Here is a 27,536-nt window from a genome sequence, read left to right as displayed (position 1 = left end):
AGTTGTAATCAACACCCCCCACCCCACCTCCATTACATTTTCATGGAACATTCAAGACTACCCATTTCTTCCAGATGAACTGTACCTAAGCCCACTGCATTTGGAAGACAGCTGCTGTGCACTGTTTCATCCTGGCTGATAAGTCATGGGTCCTTTAACAGATTCACTACCATATCCACTCAAAGCGGTATGTGATTGTGCAATGACACAGGGTGCCAGGAAAAAAAGAGGCATGCTGGTGAATGATACAAGCAGGTCAGACCGTGGATAGGCAAAGTAACTGGAGGAAAGGTTATGTTGTTCACTACCGCTTCTCTTGCTCCCCTCCTCTTTGGCACAGACTACACCCCTTGTCAGGAACTCCAGGAAGGGTCAGGGGAACTGGGGTAGCTGCCTCCGGCTGACATAAATATACCACGCTGCTAAGATTTCTCTGACCACCTCTCCCATGCCATATGCTTCCAAAAAAGAACATACCCGCATACTTCCTCAACTATATGCTGGGATGCAGTTTATTTTTGACATGCATTTTATATCACAATGTAAGCAATATAGTCGACAGGGAGGTCAGTTTCTGCTTGGGAGTAGTCGGTTGGGCTGAACATGATTGAACTGAAGCATTCTAACATACTCTATTGAGATTTTGAGTGCAGCAGCAAAATCATTTGATATAAATATACAACTGATGAACCCTTAGATCTTCTCACAATGTAACTGTTAAGTTAATTATGCTATAAAAAAATAACGGGTGGTTTTCCATATTTAGAGTACTCCTCTTGCTTGGCAGTAAGCCAATTCGGTGATTTGAAGCCAAAGATATGTTGAGTGTTGCTTATTAATATGACTTAATGCAAAGTCTTTGTGGGCTTTAGAATTGGTAAAACAGCTAACATGAGACTGTGGAGCATTCACCACTGGAAACGCTACAAAGACCTGCCATGTAGGTGAAAGGGCAGGGAAGTCAGGAATAGCAGAGTTTAAACGCATTGGTTCTGCAGGGACAGGCCTTGCCTGGTAACTCAGACAGGTGAAGAGGTACAGAGGTGAAAGCCAGCAAACAGGAAAGAAACTTTCTAACCTCTCTCTCATAACTTTCGCTAACGCAAATCGCCTAATGATGGCTGTCACCCAACCTTGAATAGCCACTCACCTGATGGTTTATGAGCTGCGTGAAGGACTGCTGATAAACTTCTGAAGTCACTGTTATGAAAACGCGAAAGTAGGCATTACACAACAATCACTCTCCAGGCTTGTGACATTGTATGCTTTGCTGTGTTTTAGCCTTTCCAATGGTAATGCAGTGTAACTGTGTAACTAAAGATAAGACAGGTTTTCACTCTTTTAGAATAATGCTCTTTTTAGTTCATCTAAAATGTGTTAATTTAACAGCCATGTAATGTAATACATTGCATTATTAGATATCTCTTGCACACTACCACAAAGCACACTTTCTCTAGAATCTAGATTTAACAGTTGGTGGTGGTGGTCTGAACACCTGTGGTTTTGCCTTATAGAGGACATAGGTCAATGAATAATTCTCTATTAATATGACCTATTCCCCAATGCCTTTCTGCCTGCGGGTAATGTTGACCTGGTCAGAGGAGCCCAGTCCAAGCCATCTTGTGATGAGGGTGATAGATGGAGATTATTACCATTGAGAGCATACTTACATGCCGCATCTCAGTGTGATATGGAAACTACTCTGCATCCAGCCAGCAGCCGCATCAGACCGCAAAGCACTCCAGTGGGTGGTGAAAACTGCCCAACAGATCACCACCACCCAATTACTCACCATCGAAAGCATTTATCACAAGTGCCGTTGGCAGGGTGAGAGACATCACGAAGGATGCCTCCCACCCTAACCATTGACTTTCCACCCTCCAGCAGGTCTTACAAGAGCTTCCACTCCCGCATCAGTATGCTTAGGAAGAGCTTCTTCCTTGAGGCTGTGAGCCTGCTTGACTCCACACCACCACTCTAATTATTAGTAGTATTATTATAACCTTTATTTAACCAGGAGAGACCCATTGAGATTTAGAATCTCTTTTTCAAGGAAGACCTGGCCAAGACAGGCAGCAGCATAAATACAAACATGCTTACATACAGAAACACAAAAGGAGACAAACTTAAGGAGTTAGTTTAGTAGACAGGTTAATTGCTAATAACACCATTGCACTCATTACAACACTGCTTGCAGTAATGTAACAAACATGTTATTTGCATTATTCATATTTTCCACTAAAGTGAACCACCTCCATTGTTCAAATGATGTCGCTGTACATATAGCCAACTGTACATATGTTGTTTATAGTCTGCATACTTAACCAAATGTACTTATGCTGTTCATACCTTACAGTCACACTCTCTGTTCTCTTACTCTGTCCACCTATGCAATATGTATTTGAAATATTTACAAAAATAACATTTGTATATTATAACACTGTACATTGTAAGATAGCATCACTTATGCTATTGTACTTACTTTTCCTGCACTTCTGTTCTTCATCTGTAAATAATACTATATTTTTGCAGTTCTGATCATAACTGCATTTCATTGGGTTTGTATCCGTGCTCTGCACAATGACAATAAGGTTCAATCTAATATAATTGTTGCACATGACAACATGTTACAGAATGTGAATGGTATGTTGCATGTGAGAAATGATTTGTGCTGTTGTGCCTGTGCCTGTGTCTACGTGACCAACAAAGCATACAAGTTCATAACTACAGAAATAACAGGTGTGGAACATTTCCTTACTTTTGGCCAGCATGTGTGGGCCTTGATGGAACTTTTACAGGAGTTCTTTTATTTCGAGGTCTTTGGAGGAAGTGTTGGAAGCAGGATGGTCACAAAGAGATGGAAATAATTGTTAGGAAGTGTCATCATGCAAAGTGAATGTTGATTAATGGCATGGATTCATCTTTCATTGGTTGAACATCTCCTCAGGTTTGTGCTTCACCTTTTGCCATATGTGGAGAGTGATGTTTACAGTAATTGCAAAATATTGTGGGAATTGTACCCCTGCAGGAGAGAGGCTGGCTCTGAGATGGCAAGCTGGCTTAGAGGTGACTTGAACCCAAATAATGGTAATAATCAGTATACTGTATGTCCTAATTTCCATAGCCTCTAGACAATACGCAAAATGGCAACTGATGTTTGGCATGCAAATTACTGTTATGTGCCAATAAACTGAAGGACAGGACGTTCCACTCCAATTGATAAAATTGTTTGATGGTTCACAGATATGGAGGCACGGAGGTCCTCTTAACACCTGGCATTAACATGTGTCTGGCTTGATCCCCTCACAAGTGGACAGCTCTATGTATGGCTGTGAATGCAGCCAAGACACAATGGGTACGCATTTTCACGGTTTACACTTGGTTTTAAAATCTGTCTCGATGACTCGGATCACAAGTTTATAGCCAAGATCTCCATTTAAACATGTGTCCATCATGGGTCTCCAAGTTGTGCAGCTGGCCACTTTTTTCAGATTTTGTTCCTGTTTCGCTACTGACCACTGCCTTGTTGGACACAGTATCAGGGTGCATTAGTCCTAACACTGCAAAAGTTGAGTTGTATTGAGATCCAGTCACTCAGGCCACATTCAGAGGTCCACATTCTTTTTGCAGTGTGTGCACGGATTTGTCCTGGTCCACATTAAACATTATTGCCTACTCAGCTGACACCGGTTTAAATCATCAAATCAAACTTTATTTGTGTGTGTGGGAGGGGGGGGGGGATTGTTTACAAAGTTAGAGTTAAATAGTTATGTATGTTAACAGATTTCTTTTATTTGGCTTCACCTCCCATATCTGATTAAAGGTAAGCCACATGTGGGAAGAGTTTGTTTTGAATCAAGGTCTTATCTCCTCAAGGTCATACTCATATAATTGACAGCCTGCCCAGGCTAATAAAGGCAATAAGAAACCACGCCATGCTGTTGCATTAAGCTTTTCTCAAAATGTCCTTCTTGGACACATGTGGTACTCGAAGTTTCAGTTGTCAGTTTCTGCACTTTTAATAAACTTGTATTGGTTCCCATTTAAATGTTTTGCTAGTAAAATTATGGACATTTTCCCATCTATGGATTACTGGTCAAGCCTCCATTCACATCCAAAACAGATGAAGTCATGCATGTCATGTAAGGGATTGTATACTACAAATAGACTCTCCGCGTCAGGCGGGCTTCATATTAATTTGGAGCAGGCCTAGGGCCAATTAGACCCTGGGGTGACAGACTCAGCAGTGAGGCCTCTCTGTAACAGATATATCCCAGTTCAAATATAGCTCACCCAGTCCGTACATCTGCTCTTCACCAGATAAGAGCAGTATGCTTAAGGGGTTCCCCTCCTCCTTACCCTACCCCAAACCACCCCAAACACACACACACAAAATCACAATTCGGGGGCATGATCATGGAGACAGATTTTCCCCAAGATTTACTGTGACACCTTTTGACCTCACAATCAGTTACATTCTTAAAGATTAAGATTCTTTTCATAAGATTACGAGTATTTTAAACCTGAGCCTTTTCTCAATCACTAAACAATACTGCTAGTCGTCAGAGTCCATTGCATTTCGGCCGTGAGTTGACAGACTTTCAGCCCAACAAGCTGCCCTTCCTATCTGCTCGGCTGGGGAGTGCAGGGGTGTGACTCTGACAGTAACGCTGCCAGAGCAGCATGAGTCATGCGGCAGACGTGAGGAATGGCAACGGGACATTTCCCGCCCTCACTCACAGGGACATGCCATGTCAGCGTGCAGAGCTTACAACACAGATAAACACACTGTGGAATAAATCAAGGGAGAACAAAAAAAACAAACAATGTTTTCCCAAGAACTTTCCCGTTTCCGTATGAATCTGTGAAGTCATATCCGTGTTGTATTTTGAGCCCAGGTGCAAATGCTTGGCCCTGGTGCTGTTCTGCTCCTGGCTGATCCTGTTTTTTGATGCCATAAACCCCCAAGCAGCCCTTTGAGACTATATCACTAACTCATTTGCAGCTCAGCTGACTCACGCCTCAGTTGTGGTTTACACCGTATTATTATATATAAATGGATTAGTGAAAGCACTGCCAGGATATGTTTGTTTTTAAAAGCCAGTGACCAGTAAGTGTACCAGTAACCACAAAACACCAGTGTGCACACACAAACACACCTTACCTCAGAGCACAACTTCCCTTTGACCTACTTTTCTGAGCAAAGTCAAACTGTAGGGTAAGAGAACAAAGAATCACGATTCAGTCATACACCTTGGAGTTTCCCAATACTCAACGAAACAACACACCTGTTGTAACAAAACACAAGGCTTGTTCCAGGTAAACTACATTCATATCTTTTTAGGCATTTTGTCAACAGTGATAAGACTGGAGGTAAACTAAAATCAATCAGTGGAGGAAAAAAATCAACTGGCAAGCTCTGGCGTAGACTTGACATTGACCTGAAAAATCTGTGGGACCTCACCTGTTGCTGGGAATCTAGGCCAGAGCACTTGCGTGTATGTGTGTGCCAGTGTGTGTGTGTGTGTGTGTGTGAGACCCACTAGAGGTGGGTCAGGGCGAGGGCACAAGGGGAGATGCTAAGAAAAGAGATGGGCCCCGGGGAAGACTCTCAGTGACTGGCACCCTGCCCAAATGCCAAGCTTGACGGGCAGAACCAAGAGAGTCGGGGCAAGGGGCTTGAGCCAGGGCAGCAGCCTGATGACTAGGGCCACCCTACGCAAGAGGGGAGGGAGGGGAGGAAGGAAACAGAATGTGACTGAAAGGAGAACACAGAAGAGGAGTAAACAAGCAAGGCTGGATGACTCAGGGCGAGCAGATGGTTCACTCTCCCTCCCTTCCTCCCACCAACTCCTCCTCCACCCCAAGAGCTGCTGCCTTAGCTGGGTGGTTAAAGACTAACCAGCTCCTCTCGTTTTTTTTTTGTTTTGTTTGTTTGTTTTTATCTCTGGTGCATGCAGGCCCCGTTGGCTCAGTCAGGCTCACCTCCCCTCCACACCCTGAAGGCCAGATTGCCTTCGCAGTTTGCCCCTACAGGTTCCCTGGCAGATGACTGGTGTGGACAGCCTGTCAGCATTTCAGGGCCTGTTATCTTGTCAATCCATTACCACAGAGTTAGGAATTGGTGTTCATTGGCGATTGGTTTTAAAACAACGGCCTGTGATATTCGCTGCGTGGTCATGCCTGGGAAGAGATCAAGAAAACACACTGACGATGGCGTAAGGCCGAAACGCGTCTGTACTAAAATAAACTGGTCTTATTGTTAAAAGAGAAAAGCTTGAGAGTGCGGTTTTCATTCTACCAAGAGATCAAGAAAAGACATCCACCAGACTGCGGCTTCATTATCCAGAAGGTGGATTAAGGAAGGAAAGGAGAGGAGAACTGGTGTTTGGTAACGTGTGCTGAGTGAGAGGAAGAGAAAGAGGAAGAGGGGGTGGGGGGGCTCCAGAGAGGCCTTCTGGGGATATCTGAGGACAGTGGTGTGGTGGACGTCTGTTTGCCTGCCTGCTTCCTGTGTCTGTGGTGCAGGGCTTCTGGCCAGACTGATAGGCTGCTGGACCACTGCGTCAGGAACATCACGCTGCTTCCAGGATCACAACTCCAACAGTTGCAAAAGTGTTGACCACAAAAGAACATCACACTGGCTTTTACGCACACAGCTACCGCAGCTTTTATTTAGGAGTGTTTAAGATATGCAGGGAATAAATGAGATACATATGGAAGTCTCCTTTTAGGGGCAAAAAGGCACTTGAACACCCTGGAACTTTATAAAAAATATCTTGGCATAAATACAGCAGGATTGATGTAATATAAAAACAAAAACAGGATCTCAAATAAACATTTTTGACACACCATGTAAAATAACCCTTTCCGATTTATTAATAAATATATACACATGAGCTGAGTAAGTACTTTCATACAAAACAGGAACTGAATAGTGGTTAGAAAAAATATTTAGCGTTTCAAAATGACTCAATGGCTTTATAACATTTGGACATGGCAAATATTGTATTACAAAAGTGACTGACGATTTTACTAATCTAATTGTGGATGTGGTCAAAAAAACACATATTGCACTTTGTGCTAACCATCTCAATGTCTGTTACAATTAGGTATAGATTGAGTTACCTGCAGTATTCGGCTGATTATATGAATGCACTGAGGGTAGAGATTTAACTTAAAGTAATACTTTTTACAATTAATGTTGGTGATCTGCTTCACTAATGCTTATGTAAATATTTTGCTGTGCCCCACCTGCACAACACACACACACACACAAACACACACACAGACACACAGACACACACACACACACGCATACCCAGAATGGTGAAACTAAAGATACACTGAGAAATAGCTTACAGTTCATGCTAAATACTGCCACATGTTGTGTATAATACAGTGAGCCAACAGGGCCATCCTGTCTCCACTATTTACAGCTTCACCAGTGTTTTCCCAACCTAATTTATACTCGCAATCATCTCGTAAAAAGACAAAGATCTTCAGTGCTCTGGTTTTCAAAGGGGAACAATAACAGTAAAGTATAGGGCTTACCCAAGCATCAGACTTACTTTAAGAGCAGTGCATTTTTCCCCTCGTCTAGCAGACAATCTGCCAGTATTACAAAGAAACCTACAGCAAAAGGTTGTGTTCGCAAAAGATAAGTTCTCCAACATCTCACATCCTTCCCCCTTTAGCATAAATGACCCGTTTCCTATTTCACTGCATCAATCTCAAGCCTTTGATAAAGCTCTGAGACCATGTGCATTAGTGCACCTTAGAAAGGTTCAAACAAGACTTTAAATCCCCCCAATAAACGAGAGGATCAGCAAGGAATTCTGGGAACACATGTAGTTCCTCAGGCAGCAGAGGACAGCACGTATCATACAGCAGAGACACTGAGGATTCTGTTCCCTTTTTCTTTTTTTACAGACGTGTAAACCAGAAGGCCTGTCACTGGAGGGGGAACGCTTTGAAGGCGTCCGCCCGTTAGATTTCTGTCAGTGTGAGCTTGACCGCCCCTCCAACCTCCTCCATCTCGATCTGGAAGGTGTCCTCGTTCGAGTAGTGTTTGATGATGTTGTCGTCCATGTTCACCAGGATCCTGGGAAGTTCAGAGAGGGACACAGGAGGGAATTATCAGATGCGGTTCTACGCAGACCCGTGGTAAGGTGATTGACAGCGGCTCAAAAGACAAAGCTCAATGTGTTCTGAAGCAGCATACCCCTTTTTGCATTTCTTGTAGGCCTTCCCCATCTTTTCAAGAGGAACTTCATATTTCTCTGATATCTGGAATAACACATACAATAACTGTTACTTAGGGAGATACTGAAGAAAAAAAACTACAGGGAAAAGTGTCTTTCAATTAATGAAAACATAAAATTGAGGTCTAGGATCTATCGGTCTCATTGCTTTGAATCACATGGCTATGCCAGAAGACAAATCATGAGGTTTTTCAGTGCATTCAACAGCATGACCCCGCCTGACCCGGGCCTCCCAGCGCTGTCTTCTCTGGGGCCATTGACACATGTTTCCCCTTCAAATGGCCAGTCCATGCATGCCATTCTTTCACGGGGCGGGATCTGGAGTTTGTCAGTGCAGTGTTTGTTATCCACCATGGAGGCCTGGATGGGAACCCCCCCGGGAGGTCTTTACCCAACAAGCAGGACTCTTCCTGGGAACTGTCAATGAGCAACACATCCCTGCCCTGGAGGCCAGTGGAAGTGCTGTCGGAGCCCATTTGAGCTGTTTCGGGGGCCGTTAAGAACCCATGCCGAGCTCTTTTGGGCTTGGCCTTCCCCTGCTGTGGGCTGGCTGTTTGTGTATCCACCGCACTGGACAAGACCAGGCCCCTGAGAGCTCCCCCCTCCCTACCTTACATCTTGACCCCCCTTTTATTGCGTAAAGCAGCATTGTGGCAGGTCTCTCTCTCCCTCCCTCTGCCCCTCTCCCTCTTTCTCTCTCACCCTCCCACTCTGTCTCTTCCTCTTTCTCTCTCTCCCTCTGCCATTCTCCCTCTTTCTCTCATCTCTCTCCCTCTTTCTCCCCCTCTCCCTCTCTCTCTCTCTCTCTCCCTCTCCCTCTCCCTCTCCCTCTCTCTCTCTCTCTCTCTCCCTCTGCCTCTTTCTCCCCCTCTCCCTCTCTCTCTCTCTCTCTCTCCCTCTCCTTATCCCTCTTCCCCTCCCTCTCCCTCTCCCTCTCCCTCTCTCCCTCTCCCTCTCAGGGTGGCACGTGTCCATGTGCTTTGTGCTCGTCTCTTCTGCTCTCTCCCCCTCTGACGCTCGGTCTGTCTTGGAGATGCTGAGCTGAATTAGGATCAGGTCCAAGTGTCGGGGCTGTCTGAGGCTGCACACTCATAATTGCCTGGCAGTCCAGGCTGTGCTCCTCTCAGGCTTAGAAAACAAGGCCACCCAGACTGGCCATGTCATGTACTTAGAATACAGGCCTCCCTCAGGCTGCTTCCTTTCTTTCTCTCTTTCCATCACTTTCTCTCCCTCTCTCACTATCTATCTATCTATCTGTGTGTCTTAGTCCACCCCGCAAGGAGGGAATATATTTCAACAAATCAAAAACACTTGAGAATATGCTCATAAGAGGTCTGGAGATCCAATCCAGTTTCCAGTAATGTTAAAATCCAGCTAGTCATGTGTCATGTGTTTGTTTTGGACACGTGTGCCAGCATAGTCGTCTACTGTCTGCTTAGACATGGTTGTAAAACTGTTGGTACTTACAGCTTCCACCAGGCCCTTGAGTGTGGGAGTTTTCAGCATGAGTGCGTCGAACACCTCCTCCGTCTCTTTGCGCACGTACAGCAGCACTGTGGGAGAGAGAGTGTGGGCGAGATGTGGTGAGAAGCTTGGTACAAAAATCCGGCACATTGTGTCTATCTCAGCCTTAATGTCATCTTTTTTTTTTAAGTGAAAATGCCACCTTTTATGTGGGCTTCTGTTTTTTCGGGGGGCACCACTTTGAAGCAGACCGCATCCCTGTCTCTGAGGACATGGAGCCTAACATGAAGGACTCTCTCTCTGTCTCTCTGTCTCTCTGTCTCTGTGTCTCTCTCTCTCTCTGGTGAGGGACTGGCCCAGGACCGCAAGCCCTCGCCGCCTCACGTTCTCCCCCCCTAAGCTCCAGGCAGCTGAGGCTGCAAACAGGGCCGGGCTCCAAACCAACGTGGCTTTCCCATACCCTGGCCTTTAGCGCAGGGGTGGAGGGGGAGGATGGGAAATGCATGGGCAAGGCAGCGTGTCACCCTGGGCCAGAGATTACACACGCTGGTCCCCAGCGCAGCCTGGAGCCCCTGGGCCTGTTGCCTTTGGCAGGGAGCCCGGACAAACATGGCCGCCTGCTCTGATGTGGGGCCAACAGGCAAATATCAGGGTTCCCTCCCATTTTTACTGATACAATTTTAAAACTTTTCCATTACTTTTTTCAAGGACTTTCACAACCTATAAGTACACAAAATTGCAAACTTAATCACTAAATAACAGAGGGGAGATGGTTAGAGAGGTGAGGGGTGAGGAGGGGGGAGATGAGGAGTGGGGTTGGACTGGAGTCATGACCTCGTAGCACTGGCTGGTGTTAGCATTCTTGTTGTGACTGGATAGCCACTGTCTTTGCTTCAGTTGCTTTGGTGTGTGTGTGTGTGTGTATGTGTGTGTGTGTGTGGGGGGGGTTATGGGTTAGAAAACATCTTAGTAATCACTTAAACTTATGGTGAAATTTGTGAGAATTTCATTTTGGGTGTGTGTAATGTACGTTGTGGCTTAGTTTGAAAACAAAGCAGAACTGTGAAAGATAGGTGGGGCAATATACGACAGAGGATGAGCTGTTTGTTTTTGCTCAGCATGGGGGAGGGGTGTGTGTGTGTGTGTGTGTATGTGTGTGTGTGCGTATGTGTGTGCGTGTGTGTGTGTGTGTGTGTATGTGTGTGTGTGCGTATGTGTGCGTGTGTGTGCGTGTGTGTGTGTATGTGTGTGTATGAGTGTGTATGTGTGTCTATGTGTGTGTCTATGTGTGTGTTTGTGGTTTTTGTGTGCGCTGAGGGGCGTGGGGGAGGAGGTAGGTGAGCGGCACGCGGTTAAATCTGTGACCATGGATACCAGGAAGCACAAGAAGTCCCGTCCCCCAAGTGGGGCTGGGGGATGGAATCAGTCAGGCAGCCAGCCAGTCTTGTGGGAGTGAGCAACAACACCACAAACACACACACACACACACCCTTCTCTTCTCTTCCCTTCCCTTCTCTTCTCTTCTCGTCTCTTCTTTTCTCTCTTTACACACCCTCCCCTTCCCTTCCCTTCCCTTCCCTTCTCTTCTCTTCTCTTCTCTTCTCTACCCTTCTCTTCTCTTCTCTACCCTTCTCTTCTCTTCTCTTCTCTACCCTTCTCTTCTCTTCTCACTCTCCAGCTCCTGCCCAACTCTTGCAGTAGATCACTAGTCTAAGGTGGTGAAAACAGTCAAAGGACCAGGGCACAAACAGCTGTGAGGTGAGGTGAGCAGTGCAACACTGCTGTAATACCTTTCTTAGGCTCATCCATCCTGGCCATTTTATTGGGCGTTGTGCCAAACTCTTCTTCGTTGCCATAGGTTAATCTCTTCATCCCCGTGCTGTGGGTGAAGTACAATATTGATAAACAGAATGTCTTGGAAAGAGCCCATCCCCAGAGATGGGAGGCAGTCATCATTATGGCATCATTAACTGCTATGCAAACACATGCCTGTTTCTAGGAAACTCAACCAGTTTATTGGGAAAACATGGAGGATCTAACTGGTGTGTGTGTAATGGTAAACGTACCTATCTTCCGCATCATCAGGAGTGAAAGGCTACAGGGAAATGAAAAGAGAGACAAAGGATAGGGCATGAGTTTAATTCGAGTCTAAATATGAGTCTAATGTGAGACCAACATGCACAGATGAGAATTAGACTAAAGGTTAGACAAAGGAGCAAAGTCCAGCATTAACATTGATCATTCGGTCAAACATTGAAATTCTATTTTAGTGCTGTGCATACACCAATTCCCGCAGGCAGGGAACCCTTTAACCTCACTTAGGTGACTGAACTGTCGAGGTTTAACAAGTTCTCGTTCAACAAGAGTCCAACGTCTGGCGTGCACCAAAAGGAGTGTTTTCACCAGCCACCTGCTGTGAAAGCAAACACCTGGGCAGATTATTTTCAGATTTCCAAATCAGGTACCCAGGGCTGGTAAACCAAGACGTGTGAGGACGCAAGTAGGTCAAGGGTCACCCAGCAGGAAGGGGTCTTGGTTCGGAGGCCCCCATGTGACCTCAGCAGCACAGGACACAGCGGAGAGCCAAAACTCCCCTGGGGTGATACAGTGCTGAGACAGGTCTGACATGTCGCATGTTCTCTGACGAATCCTCACGCAAACACACACACACTAACACACACACACACACACACACACACACACACACACACTAAACACCACACACCACACACGTGTTGGTACAGGTTTTTACATACAACAGGCTCTGGCCTTTGTGCCTTCAGTCACGTACTGAGAACATGCTGCAAAACAAGGAGAAGCATCTAGCTTGGGTCAACCTGACCCAGTGTGGGTCCTCAGCCAAGCACATGGAAACTTACCAGATCACTCCTGTTATGGTGTTACTAGGACTGTGTGGGTGTGTGTGTGTGTGTGTGTGTGTGTGTGTGTGCATGCGTGGGCAGAGGCACAGTGTGCTTGGCAAGCCTCTCCAAGGATACCAGAGTTCAGCCAGATAACACCTAACCACAGCCATAAACACCTACACACCATGCCCAGTGAAGGATCACCCTGTTCCTACCACTTGGCAAGGCTCAGAGACCAGGTAACTATGACCCTTACTATGACCCTACAAGAGCATTTCTGAGACACGCCTGTATCCAAATCACATGTTGTTGTTGTTGTTGTTGACAATTTATTGTTGTTGTTGATGTTGATGATATAAATCATCAAAATGTGTCAAACATTGGAAGTAATGGCTTTTCAGTGAACTAAATCTCTGAAGAGAGCAGAACTCCATGGTTTGTAACCACATACTATACTTGCCAGATTCCCAACTGGGACTGTCAGGCCATCACAATAAAATGGAGTTTTCAATTAAGATTGTAATGTTCAGCATCTAGTTAAATATAACACCTATCAACTATGATCAGTTGGGATAAGGTTCTCACTGGCTGATAATATAAATGACAACTGGTAGGTAATCAGGTACAAACATGCATTGTCTATGCCTCGAGTAACACCATGTGTAAATATTGAGGTTATGTTGAATTTTCCATTCTTTAGTGTCTGCAGAGTGTTGCCTCTACAGGTTGTAAGCACCTGAGAATGCATTCATTTGTTATGAAGCCATGTAACACTGTAATGCCTTTTGTCCACAGAAAAAAGACAAGCACTAGCTTTGTGTCTACGAAATATTGAAGAGGGCACAATTCTTTCTGCAGAGAAAACATGACGAAAGGATCCATGTTGTGCACTGAATTGGCTGTGGTGTTTTTCATTTTGTAGGAAACAAGCTGAATGCCCTTCTCACTTTGTGGAACAAACAAACTCAATTCATAGACAAAAGTAATTATGTCCACATAACAGATATCCAAGGCCAACAATTAGACGTTTGTGGCACGAAATACACAAGGTCTTCAGTCCAATACATTCTGAGTTGGCAGGTTACAGAAATCACTTTTGTAGAGTACTGAAGTACTGAATTAATTATGTCCATCGGCTATAATACTGAAGGTATGATACATTAAGTGACTCGGCAGAAGACAAGACAAGTCAAGTCAAGTCTTTTATTGTCAGATGCACAGAGCAACAGAGTCGGACTGGGAACTGAAATTCTTAGGACAGGACACCGTACCACTCTACCATAACATAACAAGACATAACATATAATAGAGTATATTTTGTCAATAGCTTGCCTAAATATGACTGCCATATTGTACCTGTGTTACATGGCTTTGTAATAAATAAATGCCTTTCACAGCACAGAATGTTTTCAGTGCACGAAATGTAACTCCTGGTGCCCCACATTTGTGTGGTTGTTTTCTTGTTCAAATACAGACATTTGAACTTCTCCTCCTCAGCTAAACAACTCCCATTGGCTGTTTGCTGGCCAGCAGATGGCCAGAGGAGAGTGCATGGTTATTTCTGTCTCGGAGGTACTTCCCACAGCCCTCCACAGAGTGATCAAAGGCAGCACTTGGCAAGAGACTCTTCTCCTGTTGAGGGCGAAGCTATGATAAGATGCTGACTAAGCAGTCAATAAGAAGAAGGCAACCATATAGAACTGAGCTACTCAGAGGTCAAAAGCGTGTGTGTTCCCTCATTCAGATTCAGATTTACGATGCACGGGCATAGATGAACAGATACTGAGAAATAGAGACCTCCCTTGACAAGGCATCTTGGTTACATGCTAGTAGCAGCTCTCCCTCTCTCTCTTGCTCTCTCTCGCTCTCTCACACACACACACACACACACACACACAAACCTAATATGTTCCTCATTGTATTCTCAAAAGCAAAAGCGTGGGAACATTATCCAAGGCTAATATCCACAAGGCCCACCACAACACGGGAGTGTTCGCCTTTGTAATTTCAAGGCCACAGTGTATCCTCCTCAGACAGGAGGGGCATGTTCAGGCATGTCTCGTAAGGTACATGCTCCACGCATATGGTTTCTTATCTTATCAGGGGGGGGGGGGGGGGGGGTCTAAGGATTGTGTGTTCTACATGTTTTCAGCCATACACGTACACACTCTCCAAGTTCACCTTTGCAACCGCTCACATCAAATCAAACATGTCATCTGTGACAAGGCTGCAGTATCTGTGGCACTACTCTGTGTCACACAACTGAGCTCCCAATTATAACTTGTGTTCATGCACATAAACTCATCCACCACCATTAACCCGTCTCCATCGCATTGGTGGGCAGCCATACTCATAACCTGCAGTCGCAGCCTTTCCTTCCTGATCTGCATAAGTGTCTTTAGTATCAATATCATAAGTGCTCAATTGATTCAATGAGAGGAAGTATTTGTACTACCAATGAGAGAAGTATTTGAAGTATTCAATGAGAGGAAGTATTTGAAGTATTCAATGAGAGGAAGTATTTGGGCTTACACCAATGTTTGGTACCCTGGGGGATGGTGATGGGACACTCACATGGCGCTGGAAGCTGGAGAAGTGGAGGTCAGGGATGAAGAGAACGGGCTGCGTCTCCATGTCTACCATGGCCTTGAAGCAGGTGATGTCGCTCCGCTTGTGCATGAGAGGCACCTTCACATCCACAGAGTGATCTTCAGAGAGAGAGAGAGAGAGAGGGAGAGAGAGAGAGAGAGAGAGAGAGAGATGCATTTCAGGGTAGATTCAACGTTTCTAAGTTTAAACTATTTGCCAATAAAGAGACTCCAGAGGTTAGAAATTCACTCAAAAGTGATTACTGAATATTCCCAACCCTCCGCTAACCAGAAAGCATGGTTTTAGAAGAAATGCAATTATTACAATTAAGAAATATGATCATTACAATTAAGAAAGATTAATATTAAGCAGACATTTAAATGATAAGAAACAACAGAAGAAATGGCATGACCATGGGAATAATGGCACGAAATCAGTTAAGGATGTTTAGAGATGTAAGAGATGTAGAAGAGTTTGTCATTGCAGGAGAGCGTGCAGCTGGGATGGCACTCACAGCTCCCCAGGTTGGGGTTGACATCTGTGGTCTTGCCCTTCCTGCGCGACTGCTTGCGCTCCTCGTCGCGGATCTTCCTCTCGGCGCCCTTGTCGCAGAAGACCTTGATCTGGCAGTAGGCGCGGTGGATGGGCTTGTTGCTGCGGTTGTTGTAGCTGTAGGTGTCGATCTGCAGGTTGAGTGGCAGCCCCTTCACCCCCTTCTGAGAGGAGAAGTCTGTGCTCAGGCAGTTCACAGAGATGAAGATCTGTTTAGGGAGAGAGGGAGACAGAGGGAGGGAGGGAGGAGAGAGAGAGAGAATGAGAGAGGGAGGGAGTGAGAAAGAGAGAGTGAGAGAGGGAGAGAGAGAGAAAGAGAGTAGGGAAAAGAGGGGGAGAGAGTGAGGGAAGAGAGGGAGAGGGAGAGAGTGAGAAAGAGTTAAGGAGGGAAGAGAGTGAGAGGGAGAGAGGGAAGAGAGGGAGAGTGACAGAGTGAGAAAGAGAGAGGGAGATTAGGCAAGCAGTGAGAGAGCTCATCCTCTGAATGTTCAGAAGATCTAAAAACAAGAGAGGCAAAAGAGACTGAATGTGAATGGAGTTTATGTGTCTGTAACCAAGCGTTACAACACGCATGCTAGTCCCTGATGCATGACTGTGTGATGATTTTATAAAGATATTAGATAATGAAGCAAAAACAACAGCACATACACATGATGAGTGTTATGACAGGGCAGAATTATATTCCCAGTAACATCAAAACCATAATACATAGACATAATAACCTGAAATTAAAGTGATGGCTGAAAAGATAACAGGATAAAATATTAGCATAATAAATATATATATAAGTGAAAATAAAATCCAGAAACGTAAAAACGTGATTGAAAACTTTCCAGACATATTTGTTCAATTGCACATGGGGTGCTGAGTGGATTCTATTGCAAAACCTGCCACCTAACAATGCATGTGTCTGTGTATGTCGCCCCCTGCTGGCACTGTCCAAGTACTCCAATGTGCATTGCAGCCTAAGCGGAGTTAAGCAATCAGGAGTGTCGCTGCCAAATGTGAGTCCCTGCACTGATTTGATATCTATGGTCAAGATTTCGATTGAGCTAATTAAATGTCTTCGCTGAGGAAAAATCTAAAGTTTTAGATAATGGTTCGCATAGCAGGATCACAAGTTCACTTCAAAACTACTTGCGGAACAATTAGCTGATTTTAGCTGTTGCCACTAGAGGGCACTATTTGACTGCCTGAAAACGAATTTCTCTACCAAGCCGTGAACCACGCCGACAGAGACACCTGTATGCTCATCCCACTCTTTATCCATGACATCCAACACCTCACCAAACAAGGCGCAGATCACAGTACATATACACGGATGAACATCCTATGTCTCCAGGGCTATCTAATGAACAACATCCTGGATGTGAAAACACATGGCTGGGAATACACAAACAAATGGATGATGGCTGTCTTGTGGTGTCAGTGTAATGTTTCACTATGGCAATAACAGCCGTATTTTGTGAATGCATTGTGTTCCATACTATGAATCTATAGCTTATGCACATGAACGTACAATGAACCTTCAACTACTACTGACGGTGAATGTCAGCCTCTTTATCTGATGAAGAAACACAAAGCGGTTGAAGGCAGAGAGGAGTGATCGGACGGCCATCGCGGCGAGCACAAGACAGGTTTTAAACGTACCCGTCTGACAGGATTCCATCACACGCCATACCCAGGTCTCTTTCACTCCTGACGCCTTTCCTCATTCTTTGTCTTTCCTTGCAGACAGACTTATTCAGAAGCTTGTTGGTGTGTGTCTTAAGTGTGTCCACAATAAGGGCTACAGGTGTAGCGGGTGGTGAGTGAAGAGTGTGTGCACAAACACACACACACACGCGCGCGCAAACACACACAGTTTATTTTTCCTTCACATACACTAATATGTACATGGCAAATACACAGACACATCCAAAAAAAACACACAGACACACACACAGTCTATTTCTCCCTCACATACACACTTGTGTTCATGGCATGCGCACGCACGCACACACACACACACGCACAAGCACACTCACGTGCACGCACACACACACACACACACACACACACTTCCTATGGTACAACAAGAACACAGTCAAACTGTCCAGTGAATCTGCAAACCGTTCCCATTCAGCTCAATCGACAGTAACCAACATGTTAAGTATGGAAAATTTCACAGTGGACAAGAACAAACCAGAGTGTGCCCAGATCACATGTATAGCGATCATAGCCTAGGGTAAACCCGAGCACGTCATGCTTCCTTGTGCCAAGTTCAGAACACATCAACACTGATCCTGCACCTTGTGTCTGACTCAGACAGAGGGTTTATGTGTGCAAATAATAATGTGGGCTGTGTTTGTGCAGACAGTCACGCCAACCCCAAAGACACAGACTGTATAGTCGCTGTATCCAGCTCATAGTTGACATGATCACCAGTAAAGGAAAATGAAAAACATTACGTAAGCATCTTTCCCTCCCTCTCTGGATCATATCTGACTATCCGGAAACACAATCATGCCTGAAACTAATGTTTCATCATACGGTATATTTTTGGTTTATGAAAAGGATGGACCAGACCGGGTGGTAGAGGGGGCACACACACGCACATGCACACACACACACACACCCAGTCTATGAGTCTTTGGGCCTGAGGCCCTTACCTTTGCCTCCTCGTTGATGTCCCAGGTGAAGGAGATGGCGTTGTAGGAGATCTCCTCAATGTTGCTGATGGTGTTGAAACTCTCCTTGTAGTCGGCTGCGGACGGCAAAGGGAGGAGGTCAGCGAGGAGAGAGCGAGGGGTGACAGAACCGTGAGAGGCAAGTGGAGGAACCAAGTGGCCGGGTGTGAAGAGGAGGAGATGGAAGAGCGGAGTGTTCCACAAGAGCGAACCAAGGGAGGAGTTCACATAGTGTAACGATCATAAAAATATATCTCCTTGCAGTCCCTGTTTCAGACGAGTAGAACTGGCCCTCGCAGTTAGTATGGTGTGGGAGTGGCTATCAATACTGAGATTTCTGGTTCCTCGCAGATTTGGTCAAACAGGGACATTTGCATTGTCAGAGGTGTTGCTGGAGCCATGAGTATTATCCATGCTTAAGGAAATTAATAGATTAACTGTCACTGTCTGATTTTCACAAAGGCCAAGTTGTGTGACATAATACAATAGGGCCCCTTCAGCAAGCCACAGAGCAATAAATTAACTTTTCCCTGTCAGGGGTTACTAAGCTCTCTGTACACACACACACACACACACACACACACACACACACACACACACACACACACACACACACACACACACACAACAAACACACACACTATGAACACTATGTATACAGGCAGAGACTGACTACTTGAGGTCATTCTCTCTGTGCAGGGTCATGAAGAACTGAATAATGGTCAGGTAAACAAACTACCAAATCACTCCTGCCTATTCTCAAACACATCGTCTTATAATGCGCACAAAATGAATTTGCACAACATTATTTACGTATTTTCCATACAAATACATATATATATTCATAGAAGTAAAACCATTCTTTGGTTGATCTTTGGCTCTGTATTTCACTTCATCTGAAGCCAGTTCATTTGAGTACAGTACCAGCATGTGACGGTGTAGATGAGGACTGGGGTAGGGGACAGTGTAGACGAGGGCTGGGGTAGGCGACAGTGTAGGTGCGGGCTGGGGACAGGGGACGGGGGACGGGGGACGGGGGGGCGGTAGACTGTGTACTATACACTGCAGGTGGACAGAACAGTAAGTGGTGCGTAACATACCCTCTGTTTCACTTCCACATCCGAGTACAAAAGCAGATGTTGGCATATAAGGGACTAGCAGCTGGTGCTCACCACTTGGCATTCAGGAAACGACATTGGTCTAGCATTTCTAGGATTGTGTATGATTTCCTTTAAGTGTCCGGTGTCCGGTGTCTGGCCCTTACCGATGTCAATGCATCTCTGCTTGGCTGTGTGCTGTCTGGAGTGCCAGTACTTCCAGTGCTTCAGCTGGTCATCTCTGCACTTCTCCTCTCCGAAGACCACCATCACCACACTCTGAAACACGACGGATGTTATATGCACACACACAGACCCATCACTACACTCTGAAACACGACGGATGTTATATGCACACACACAGACCCATCACTACACTCTGAAACACGACGGATGTTATATACACACACACACAGACCCATCACTACACTCTGAAACACGACAGATGTTATATGCACACACACACACAGACCCATCACTACACTCTGAAACACGACAGATGTTATATGCACACACACAGACCCATCACTACACTCTGAAACACGACAGATGTTATATGCACACACACAGACCCATCACTACACTCTGAAACACAGGAGATGATATATGCACACACACAGACCCATCACTACACTCTGAAACACGACAGATGTTATATTCACACACACAGACCCACCACTACACTCTGAAACACAACGGATGTTATATGCACACACACAGACCCATCACTACACTCTGAAACACGACGGATGTTATATGCACACACACAGACCCATCTGCACACAAACAGTCACACCCAATACTGTTGGCATTCATTATATAGCCATGCCATCCAGTGGAAAAGGATAAAGGCACTCACTCGGACTTTGCTGATGGGGTGCTGGAGCACTTTAGGGTTGTCCATCTCCCTGAGGCTGATGGGATAGAACTGGCCCTTGTTGAGGTACGTCATCGTGCCGTCACCTGACTTCTGACGGAGAGACTTTGACGCCTCAAGTGTGTATTCGAAGTTGTTGCTAATGACACAATGACAAAAGAGATGATCAATCATCAATCATCAATTATCCCACTTTGTCGGCATAATAATGCCTCTAAAACAGAAGATTACTAATATTCATATCAATCACCATGTGATGTATGGAGGTTTGAAGTTCTGTTGTGAGATTCAAATTAGTATTACATTTCCTTTGCTAGCGGTGTTTAGAACTCTGTAATAGTTTTGACCTTTGACCTCTATTCAGGGTGTGTGAGGATCTTGGCGCTATTGCTGCCAACTGATCTAATTTTGTGACTCCCAGTTGACTCCCAGGGAAATGAATGAGGCCACTGTCAGACGTGTCGTGCTCTGGCACCACGACTGTGTCGGCGGCCCCCCCGGTTGGCTTACCATGACACGGTGTCAAAAGCAGAGTACCCGTCCTGGCCGATGGGGGCCATGCGTAACTGGAGCTCCCCTGGGAACGCGAACACCTGTGGCACACAAAAGAAGGGCGCGAGTGCCCGGCTTTACACAAACCCCCGGGAGAGGCGAGCCAGCCAGCGAGGGAGCGCTCTCAGGGCCAGAGAGGGAGCCTGAGTCGCGTCCCAGGGAAAACAAACCTTGCAACCTCTGACAAACACAAACACACACACACACACACACACACACACACACACACACACACACACACACACACACACACACACACACACACACACACACACACACACACACACACACACACACACACACACACACACACACACACACACACACACACACACAGCATCCGTGTGTGAAGGGTTTTGTTGGGCTGTCCATTGGGAGGTAATCCCCCCTTCAGGTTTTAATACAGAAAGGGGAGTGAGAGAGGGGGAGAAAAGCTTTAGCCATTGTGAAAGGAGTGAGGTGTGTGTGTTGGGGGGGGGGGGGGGCACACAGCACTTTATTGTGCATGGGAGACAATGGTGTAATGACATGCTAGCTGCTATTTTGGCATGTTCAAATAAAACCAGGCAGGCTGAGCAAAGTGATGGCTCCACAGCCTCAGATAAATGGGGTATTGTCTAGAGGAAGAGACACGAGTTGTGTGACAGTGTGTGTGTGTGTGTGTGTGTGTGTGTGTGTCTATGTCTCGTTTCTGAGGGAGAGAGTGCAATTGTGTTTGTCTATGTGTTAGTGAGGGAGACAGGCTGAGAGGCAGACACCAAGAGAGAACTAAAACAAAGGGGCGGGACAAAGGGGCTATTTGATCCTTCCATACCTCTTGCGACCCATCCTTGAAGGTCTCAGGGAAGTTGGAGTCTGGGGTGCGGGATTGGCTGTTGGGGCTGAACTGGTTGTGGGCCAGCTGCCTTTGAAACACCCCGGCGTGGCTGTCTGGCTCCGAGCAATGGGCACCGGGGATCGTCACCGAGAAACCATTAGAGGGTCCCTCTGTCTTGATTGGATAGTTTGGCACGGCTGCTATGGAGACGGTGACTGTAGTGGCCGGGGAGGGGAAGAGGGAACGCTTGTCCTGGACCAGCTGGTTCCCCGGCAGGACGACGTTGAAGGGAACTCCCTTCAAGACTTGGATCTTGCCCTCTGAGGCCGCCATGGATGTCTCTGGAAGAGCCATTAGGCTCCTAGGTGAAAGGCAGGAGCGAAAGAGAGAGCATAGGTTCATCAAACAAATATCAAGTCAAGAAAAAACACACAATCACACACACACACACACACACACACACACACACACACAATACACCTACAGCAAGAGGCGGTGGGATGTCCAGAGTTTAGGAGTCCACGATACATAGGTGTTAATTATTGTTAATACTTGAAAACACACTCTCCCTTCCTCCCCTCTCTCCCCGCTCTGCTCCGCCTCACCCCCCCCCTCTCTCCTCCCCCCCTCACACACACAAACACACATCTATGGGCAATCACTATCCAATGACTCTCTCTTCAAAGCATTACCAGGGATGTTACCTTTTGTTGGGATCCACATCTGAGCCCATGATGTCTGCCTTTTGCTGGGTTATTGTCCTCTTCTCCCGGGGCACCTGGGAAAGGTAAACACAGCGTCTATAGGCCTGACTACAGCCAGTGGTCTCACAGTTATCAGTTCAGCTGGGCAACTGCTTCTGAACTATAGACTATAAACAATGTCAATCTACGTCTATATGTTTACACATATCTAGTTGTATACATACTGTTTATCTTCTATGTTTATATCATTTTACATCCATCCCAGCACTTGGGACAATGGATCCTCCCCCCCTGCAGAGACCTACACGTCTACCCACACTTTGAAATCTTAGCTACTCTAACTTTAGACCAGACCAATGGCGTGACTTGTGGGGCTTTGCTGAGCCTCTGGGTACCTTGTAGTAGTCATAGAGGAGGCCCAGGGCGGCGGCGCTGTCCTCGTCGCCGTTGATGCTCATCATGGCCTTGGTGGCGGCCGTCAGCGGGTTCTCCAGGAAGGACTTCCACGCCTCGTCCTCCATCGTGAAGGAGCGCCGCTGGCTGTAGGCTGGGTCATTCTGCAGCACGAGCACCGCCCTCTTACTGCTCAGGAGAATGGACAGAGGGGAACGACAATATGCAGAGTGAGTGGGTGGAAAAAGAGTGAAAGTCCTCTCTATGGCAGAGGTGGTGTAGACACACACACTCTGAAATTCACCTCTGCATTTAACCCATCCAGGGAAGTGACACACACACACAGTGAAGTGAGGTTACACACTAACCCGGAGCAGTGAGCTGCCATTGGCGGTGCCCGGGGAGCAGTGATCGGGGTTAGGTGCCTTGCTCAATGGCACTTCAGTTCACTTCACTTCACTTTACACAGACAGACAGACAGATAGAGAAAGAGAGACAGATATATATACATACACTCCGCGCTATATATATATATATATATATATATATATATATATATATATATATATATATATAACTGTCTTGTTGACTCTAATATGGCCTAACTGATGTGGCCTAAGTGAGAAACTGGATGAACAACATTGGTATTCCTAAAGAACAAAGATGGGGCATTGTCTTGTCACAAGTGTCAAAACTACCCAAGTCAGAGTACCTGAAAAAAACCCAACCAGTGGCATAACAAATCTCAGCAAAGGTCACGACTTCCCGCTTGACAAGATGTTGTACTGGATCTACCGGTAAATAGGAATGATGATGGAAGCCAACTGACAACTCTACTGCGCAACACCTCTCTTGACATTCCAATGTATTCTAATAGAGATGTGTTTTTTACTTTACAAAGTCTGTTGCTGAACAACGCTGAGAGAGGTTACTTTCCCCATCAGCGTCATCTGCGTCTTCGTCGAAAACAAGAAAGAACTTGTGACATGCAGTTCTGCAGCATGTATTATATATTTAGCAGTATTCATCAGTATTTATTATATAATTATTCTTTACCCCCCCCCCCCCCCCCCCCCCCGCAACATTTTGTATCATATTTATCATAGGCAGCTAACAACACAAACACACTCACTTCTACATACACACACCTTTAAAACAAGAGAAACACACCACCAGACATACATCATAATAATATTCGTTATGTTTTTCTTTTCATTTTTTGTCTTAGTTTTTTTTTTTATGATGCCCCATAAACCTTCGTCGTCTTCCATGCACAATTGTACACATTCTAATGAGATGTAGCATCATTTGTAAAGTAAATCACTAGGCAACTACCCCAAACTACTTAACAAGGTGTTTCCACTTGACACTCCACAACAAAATGTGGTTGTCCAGTAGACCTGAGGGTCATCTACAGTTAAACGGATTATGAGTAATTTAATATCTAATTGTGCTATTCTTGAAGGCCGATTTTCTATTTGCAACCTGATAGATCCGTTATTCAGTGTCCATAAAATTCAATGGACATGCAATCCATGCTTAAAACAAAAGACTCTTGTCACGCACAAAATCTTAACTCACTGGTGTTTTAAGTCTGCATTACATTTATAGTGTGTGGAAATCTGAAAACCTATTTGTTCACATTTCTTTTTAGAGGATGTTTTTTGTTTGTTTTGTTTCGTTTTGATTTTTTTTTTAATGGTAATGGGTTATGTAGCAATGTGTTAATGGAATCAAGTTCGGAAAAGAATCCATCCATTGCTTTTTTTTGTTGTCTTTGTAGATTATGTTATGTTATGAGAAAAGTAGTTGTGGCTCTTAAGAATGAATAAGCAACACTAAAAGGACACACAGAGACATTTTATTTCACCATGAAACAGCAAGTTCCCTGAATGGCAAAAATATTCCAAAACGAAGTCTATAAAGAACATTAATTATAGAGCGAATTAAGAAAAGTAGCAATCAAACAAGTTAAGACATTTGTGTGTCTGTAACCTCTGTTATAAAACAAACTAGGTAGAGCTTAAACATTGTTCTTGTGTAGAAACAGCCAACGCCTAATGGGTGTACGATTTCACTAGAGTCAACAGTCTCCTTGTCATTGCCCTGAAAATTTTACAGAACATAACCTAATAGCCAATGCCATGTAGTCTTTATTGAAACTTCGGCACGCGTTTTTTTTTTTTTAAAGAAATAAATAAATTAGACAAGTCACAAGCATTCAGTACTGCGTGAATCCTGCCAGAATTGACCAAGTAGAATTTTGTTTTACACTAAACACAGAATTTAGGTTTTTAGATGAGCATAATGGCTAAAAGAGAGGAGTCGTTACTGCCCATTAGCTACCGTTGCTCTCTAAGCGACCTTTTCCTAGTATAGCGCAACAGGTGCAGATACACCTGTAAGCGTGCAGGCTGGGACATGACACGGGAAACATAGCTTAGCAGCCCAGACCGACAGTTATGAATCCGAAATCAAGTGGAGAGAGATCTTGGCAAACATAGTGTTTTAGTAGGCGATGTTTTCCCACACTGACAACAAGATAAATCCACATGTATCGGCATACATTAACCTGCGACCTGTAAGGCTATTGTGTAAATTATCCAGATGATGTACAAAAATAGTTCTATGTTGCCCACATAGTGGTTCCTCTGGACTTCAACTGGAGACTGAAATCACTTACTTGTCATGCTCCTGTGACATGTCTGTCGGTCGAACTGGACTTTCTAGTTGGTACTGTAAATCCGATCTGTCCTCTTTACTTGGGAAACACACGCGGGATCAGGGCCACGTTAAAGTTGTGTCTAGTTTGAAAGAACGGGTTATGTTGGCTTTTCTTGCTTTTTGGGATATACTCAGAAAATTATGGCCGGTTTTACCTGTGACTGGCCATGGGATTGGATTACGTCTACCTGTGAGGCGGGGCTTACAGCAAACACACAGGTTGCCTGTTTTTGATTGGACCAGACGTGGGTTTGGTTTAAGTTATTATCTACGGCAATTCATTTTCACTTAGAAACCAGTAACGGTTTGCATCACCGTCTATAGCAGTGTGATACCGTTCCATACGGTCAACAGTTAAACTCCACTCACATTAGACCCGTAGACACTGCCTCTGAAGACAGAAGACGAGAATGAGATGTAGGCTACATTCTAAGAATTTTTAAACAAATGTGAAAGGTAAAAGGAAACGAGAATCCTTGCATGCACCTGGATCGGGCTATTGTCTAAACACACTACCGGCAGAATTCAACAAGACCACAGGAGACATTTGATGACCCAGGTTTATTTGAGAAGACCGTGTGGTATAACTTATGACATAAGATACGTTCACAGATAAGTATCCTGCCTGCATTGACAGATTCCCTTGATAACCCTGACCCAAATCTAACGGTAAACAATAGATTTGCATATGCTGTTCACCTGTAGGAAGATCTTGTTGTTTTGCACAGCTGTCTCGTCATTGTTCTTAGGAGGCGCACGGTACCTCTATTTCCTAGGGCCATCATATAAACAACATGGTTTGGGTGGCAAGACCAATATCAATCTTAGGCCAACATGTTGGGTTCCTTCACTAAATACTATAGTTCCACTTGGCTGAATTTCTAGACACCCATACCTTCACTGATATGCAAAGCTGTTGAGGGAACACCTAACAGTTACACTACACATCTAGATACACTACACAGACAAGGCACACTTCAATGATGTGTTAGTAGTACACATCACCCATTTAAGTGGATTAAGAAGTAAGAAAGATGACGAAGTGATAAACACAATTGTTCTGTTCAACCAGTGGAAGAAGAAGAGATGCTATCAGGGTGTTAAGGATATGATACGACTGAATAACAATATAGGTAAACACACATGAACTCGCCCCCTCCCCCCCCCCCCCCCAAATACACACACACACACACCCCTCCCCCATCAATGTCCTGCTTTATTGTTTATACATCCCATTGGAGAGACACCTGCTTCTCCCGGGCACTTGTTTATGTTTGCATTAGGCTCTTGAGCAGCAGAGATCTAGTCAGGAGGTGAGATCATCCACACAGGGTTGCTGACTCAGAATGGCATTAGCTTTTCAGAAAGACGGGAACGCTCAGAACGGATCTTAGGTGAGCCACTGGTTGCCCTCAGGAATGAATTGATCAAATCATGTTTTGTTCTTACACACAACAGAATCTGACAAAGTATTCTCTTTGTGAAAAAAAATAATTTTAGATAGAAGCTTTTTGGCTGATGAAATATGATTTATATTACATTAGCGACTTGTTACCTCACCTAAATGGTTGGATATTTTAAATGGAGATTCACAGTACAGCTTCTCACAGAGGTATAAGTGCACAAGACACATGTATGATATTGAGATGTTTATTGTCGAAGAATCTTCATGGTGTATATGCCATTCTCTTACTCTATTTCATGTGGTTCATCATGACAGTTACTATCCCAGCATGAGATATCTGTTTGAACTGCGTGTTTGTTTTAATGAGAATCAACAGTCTTATGTGGTAACCCACCCGCCCAACCAACTCCTGCCCCCCTCACCCCCCCTCAACACATACCCCCCAACTCTCAAATACTCTTACCCTCAACTCTTCCATATCTCTCTCTCTCTCTCTCTCTCTTTCTCTCTCTCTCTCTTCTTCATTCCAGAGTTCCTGGCAGTTGACATGAAGTATCTTATTCCA

At 45.0% G+C, this 27,536-nt stretch overlaps 1 protein-coding gene across 1 annotated transcript; it reads right to left on the bottom strand.

The window, feature by feature from the left end:
• Positions 1 to 7,989: 7,989 nt before the first annotated feature.
• Positions 7,990 to 25,545, bottom strand: grhl1 (grainyhead-like transcription factor 1; the record flags this gene model as incomplete). Its single annotated transcript, XM_080850226.1, has 16 exons — positions 7,990 to 8,104; positions 8,225 to 8,289; positions 9,732 to 9,817; positions 11,519 to 11,607; positions 11,795 to 11,823; positions 12,194 to 12,322; positions 15,167 to 15,300; positions 15,732 to 15,942; positions 18,385 to 18,479; positions 19,667 to 19,778; positions 20,359 to 20,515; positions 20,887 to 20,969; positions 21,743 to 22,106; positions 22,450 to 22,523; positions 22,845 to 23,034; positions 25,526 to 25,545. 16 exons carry the CDS (start codon positions 25,543 to 25,545, stop codon positions 7,990 to 7,992), a joined length of 1,953 nt encoding a protein of 650 aa, XP_080706352.1.
• Between the last annotated feature and the right edge of the window lie 1,991 nt (positions 25,546 to 27,536).

Source organism: Sprattus sprattus (genome assembly GCF_963457725.1).
Source record: "Sprattus sprattus genome assembly, chromosome: 13".
Classification (NCBI taxonomy): domain Eukaryota; kingdom Metazoa; phylum Chordata; class Actinopteri; order Clupeiformes; family Clupeidae; genus Sprattus; species Sprattus sprattus.
Note: the sequence above shows the minus strand (reverse complement) of the source record. Positions and strands in the feature narration are given on the sequence as shown.